Source organism: Portunus trituberculatus, chromosome 45 (genome assembly GCF_017591435.1).
Source record: "Portunus trituberculatus isolate SZX2019 chromosome 45, ASM1759143v1, whole genome shotgun sequence".
NCBI lineage: Eukaryota > Metazoa > Arthropoda > Malacostraca > Decapoda > Portunidae > Portunus > Portunus trituberculatus.
This window is the reverse complement of record NC_059299.1, coordinates 9,103,306-9,107,479: the sequence shown is the minus strand read 5'-3', so window position 1 is coordinate 9,107,479 and position 4,174 is coordinate 9,103,306. Positions and strand designations below refer to the sequence as shown.

The 4,174-nt window shown below is 47.7% G+C and overlaps 1 protein-coding gene across 1 annotated transcript in view; it reads right to left on the bottom strand.

Moving 5' to 3' along the window:
• LOC123519637 overlaps positions 1 to 3,460 on the bottom strand; it is a 67,628-nt gene extending 64,168 nt beyond the window's left edge. The window contains exon 1 of the mRNA XM_045281092.1: positions 2,884 to 3,460. Within this exon, the coding sequence (XP_045137027.1) occupies positions 2,884 to 2,941 (58 nt within the window). The 5' untranslated portion in view covers positions 2,942 to 3,460. The remainder of the gene's footprint in view (positions 1 to 2,883) is intronic.
• Positions 3,461 to 4,174: the final 714 nt, after the last annotated feature.

The following is a 4,174-nucleotide window of genomic DNA, read 5'->3' as shown; positions in this document are numbered from 1 at the left end:
TTTAGTCAGATGCATTAAAAGTATAAAGAGATGGTTATTTTTTGTCTTTTATTGGTTTATTTATTTTATTTATTTGTTTGTTTGTGTGTATGTGTGTTATATGCTCTCTATGGTTGATTTTAATTAAAGACTTCCCAAGATCCTTTGCATTAAACTCGTCATGACAAATCCGTTTTCTTTCATTTGTTTCACGTGATGATTGACGTTATGCATTTAAGCTTTTAGTCGCTGCGTTTTAATTTCTTTGTGCGGAATTAGTGTTTAAATTTTCAGGTTTTATTTATTATTCATTTGTGCGTTTAATGTAAAATGAATGACGTTTTCTTTTCCTGGTATTTTGTGAGAGTGCACTTCCAGGCTTTATTTATTTGTACATTTTGATTATCTTTTGTTTTCTTTATTTATTTTATTTATATTGTAATTTTATTCCCCTTTTTTTCTTTAATCTTCTAGTCATTTCTGCGTTGTCTAGTCACCATTCTCATCTTCCACTCCCTCCTACGCGTTGCGGAAAATTGCCGTTTTATTTAGCTATATTCTAACGATTTGATTACCATTCTTGTCTTCGCATCCCTCTTGCTGGTGTCATCGCTCGTTTAGAATTGTTACATTTAGCTTTGTTACACTTATTTGTTTCCCTTTTACCCCCGAGCCATTTATTTATTCATTTCATTTAATTTATTCCTATCTTCTAAGTCCTCCCTACTGATGTCGCTGCTCGTGTTGAATGCTATACTGCATTTAATTATCAGTCTTTTTTTTTTATCTTAGAGTCGCGCTATAAAAAGTCGCGTTTCATTTTTCTACATTTACTTGCCTTCCAATCCTTGCGTCTCTCCTGCTGGTGACGTCGCCGTTTGTTTTTACAGTATCCTATTTTATTTAACTATATCACAATTGTATATTTACTCTTTCTATTTCCAAGTCATTCCTGCGTGTTGGTGAAAAGTCGCGTTTCTTTTAGCTACATTTATTTGCTATTCCATTCCCCGCGTCTCTCCTGACGGTGGCGTCAGCGCTCGGTGTGCAGTGTCGCGTGATGGGTGCTCGTGCTCCTCCCCGGGTCGCCTTGTGCAGCCCGAGTGACGTCCATCGCTCTCTGTCGCGCGGGGAGCATGTTTTGCACGAGTGTCGTCAGATGGAGAGGCCTCGACGCCACCTGTCCTCTCCCCGCCACAAGACTTCTCACTGTCACGCCAGGATCCACACTCTCCCTCTCCCTCTTTCGCTCTCTCCCTCTCCCCAAGTCCCATTACGCTGTCCTTCTCACTCACATTTTCTAGCCATGTACCCTCTCCCTTTTCTCCTTTCCCTCCTCCGGCTATCTCTGCCCCTCCTTCTCCCTCTCTCCAGCTACCCTCCACTGCTCCCTTCCTCCCTCCAGCTACCCTCCAACTCTCTTTCCTTGCTCTCTCTGCTCCTTTCCTTCCTTCACTTTTTTTTTCAATCCTTCCACCCGTATTCTTCTCCCTTCATCACTTCTCCAGCCATCCTTTCACTCATTCCTCGTGTCCACCTTCCATCTCCCTCTTTCTCTTCTTTCTCTGTCATCTACCTCCTCCTCCTCCTCTTCTTCCTCCTCCTCCTCCTCCTCCTCCTTCTCCTATTCCTCCTCCTCCTTCTCCTATTCCTCCTCCTCCTCCTCCTCCTCCTCCTCCTCCTTCTATTCCATGCCTCTCACCCGGCGCCTCGCCTCGCCTCGTTGCAGTCACTAGCAATGGGGGTTAGGTTTGCAAGTTGCGGTGGTAGTAGTAGTAGTAGTAGCAGTAGTGGTAGTAGTAGTAATAGAAGTAGTAGTAATAGAAGTAGTAGCAGAAGTTGTTGTTGCTGTTAATGTTGTTGTTTGTTGTTTTCTTGTTGATCAGAGAGAGAGAGAGAGAGAGAGAGAGAGAGAGAGAGAGAGAGAGAGAGCGAAACCAAAACATATATACATCCTAATAGAAAAATCCCGCATAATTTCAAATCACTCCTTTTCTCTTATCATCTAATTGTTGTTCTCCTTCTCCTTTGCTCTCCTTATCTTAACATGTCACCAATGTTAGATTCTAACACCACGACCTGCCGAGTGCCTTCCCGTGTCTCTTCTATGCCCATCTCTTCACCAGTACGTAGTGACAAAAGACAGTCGCGGCGTGGTCTTCTAAGAGTACTACTGGATCCTAGGTACTGCTCGGCCCTCTTTTACGTACACACGGAAAGAAAATGCTAATGGAAGGAAGAGGATGCTTAACTGTACTTTTCATGTGTTTGAGTGCGTTTGATTGTGTGTTTAGTGGTGTTTATATTTGTTTAAGGATTTTTACGTTAGAGGGACGAAACAAAAAGGAAGAAAAGAGGCCCACTGAGGTGTCATTGCCAAAAGAAAAGGCTAAAAGGATTTGGGGGTGTTTATTTGTGTGTGTGTGTGTGTGTGTGTGTGTGTGTGTGTGTGTGTGTGTGTGTGTGTGTGTGTGTGTGTTTCACTGTTTGATCTGCTGCAGTCTCTGACGAGACAGCCAGACGTTACCCTACGGAACGAGCTCAGAGCTCATTATTTCCGATCTTCGGATAGGCCTGAGACCAGGCACACACCACACACCGGGACAACAAGGTCACAACTCCTCGATTTACATCCCGTACCTACTCACTGCTAGGTGAACAGGGGCTACACGTGAAAGGAGACACACCCAAATATCTCCACCCGGCCGGGAAATCGAACCCCGGTCTTCTGGCTTGTGAAGCCAGCGCTCTAACCACTGAGCTACCGGGCTGTGTGTGTGTGTGTGTGTGTGTGTGTGTGTGTGTGTGTGTGTGTGTGTGTGTGTGTGTGTGTGTGTTTGTGTGTGTGTGTGTTTGTGTGTTGGGGTATTTTCCATGGAGTTGTGGAGTTGCACCCATTCTAACCTTGGATAAGAAGCGTGGCAGCGAGGACCCAGGCGCCACGCCACCGCCCACACGCCATGGCTGCGGGGGCGGCCTGGCCTGGCTCACACCGGCTAACTTAGCGGCTCGTGGCTCACACAGAGTCACACCTCGTCCACGGCGCCGCCCGGAACACAGACAATAACCTTCAGCGCTCTTCAGATTCCCTCTGGTTGAAGTGGCGGCGAGGCAGGCGCGACCCTTGACCTACCTTGGCGCGGCTTCTCACTCGCCTCCTTCAGGGCATAGCCAGCGGGGACTCATCATGGCCTGAGTGCGCTGCCTCGCCAAGTCCTGGGTGGCCAGCGGTGCCCTCAAGCAGCGTCAGCTCGAGCACGCCTTCCTGTCGTCACCAAACACTTCATAGGGAAGCGAGAGAACTTTGGGGAAACTTTTATAAGTGTCCACTGCGTGCCCCACCTGTCGGTTCAAAGAGCGAGAACTGTCAAAGATGTGCAGACATGTTTAGTGCATGGCTTGTGGCTGTGGCGTGCGGGGTCACGTCACGCAGGGCCACTTAGCGAGGGCCGGAGCGAGGGACACCTACACCCTACCTCTAGCGCGGCCAACGAGCTACTGGCACCTTGATCGGCCTTATCATTGGGCGAGCGGGCCTGCTGCTGCCACCCGCCAGTCAACGCCAGCAAGGCACCAGCGACCCTCAGCCTCGCACGTCTCAGGCCGCGCCACCCATGACACCGCGCGCGGCAAGGAACACAGAGACACCATATCTTATTGACGCGGAGGCGGGCCAGACAAGACCTGAGTGAGAGTAAAAGTAATAAAGATATCAAACATCGGTCTTCATTTCAGTGAAGGAAGGAAATAGGAAGAAGCTGCACGTGTGAAATGCATCTTGTAAGACCACCTGATGTGATTCTCGTCCTTTGCCGCGAGGCGAAGGGCGATAGAGCAGGAGAGGCGAAAGAGTGGTGGGGGCGTTGCTGCGGCCTGAGTCTTGTAGGCGATACCGAGAATACCTATTATGCCTGGTGACAATTAAGAGCGAGGCTGGCGTGGAAAAATGCATCTGAATAATTCATGTATCGTGTTGTTATTATTCGTTATTTCCTTTGTCCTGTTGATGCATTTGTCGAGTGAAAGATGCACGTTGATCGCTTTAAAATTTTGGTATCCCTTTTCATTTGTCCGCCAGATGTAATCCTACTCGCTTTGACAATTATCATACAAAGCTACTCAGGTAAAAGAGATAGGAACGTGCAATACATTACGTTATGGAGCTGCGTCCCTCTGTCTTCCTCCCTGACCGCTG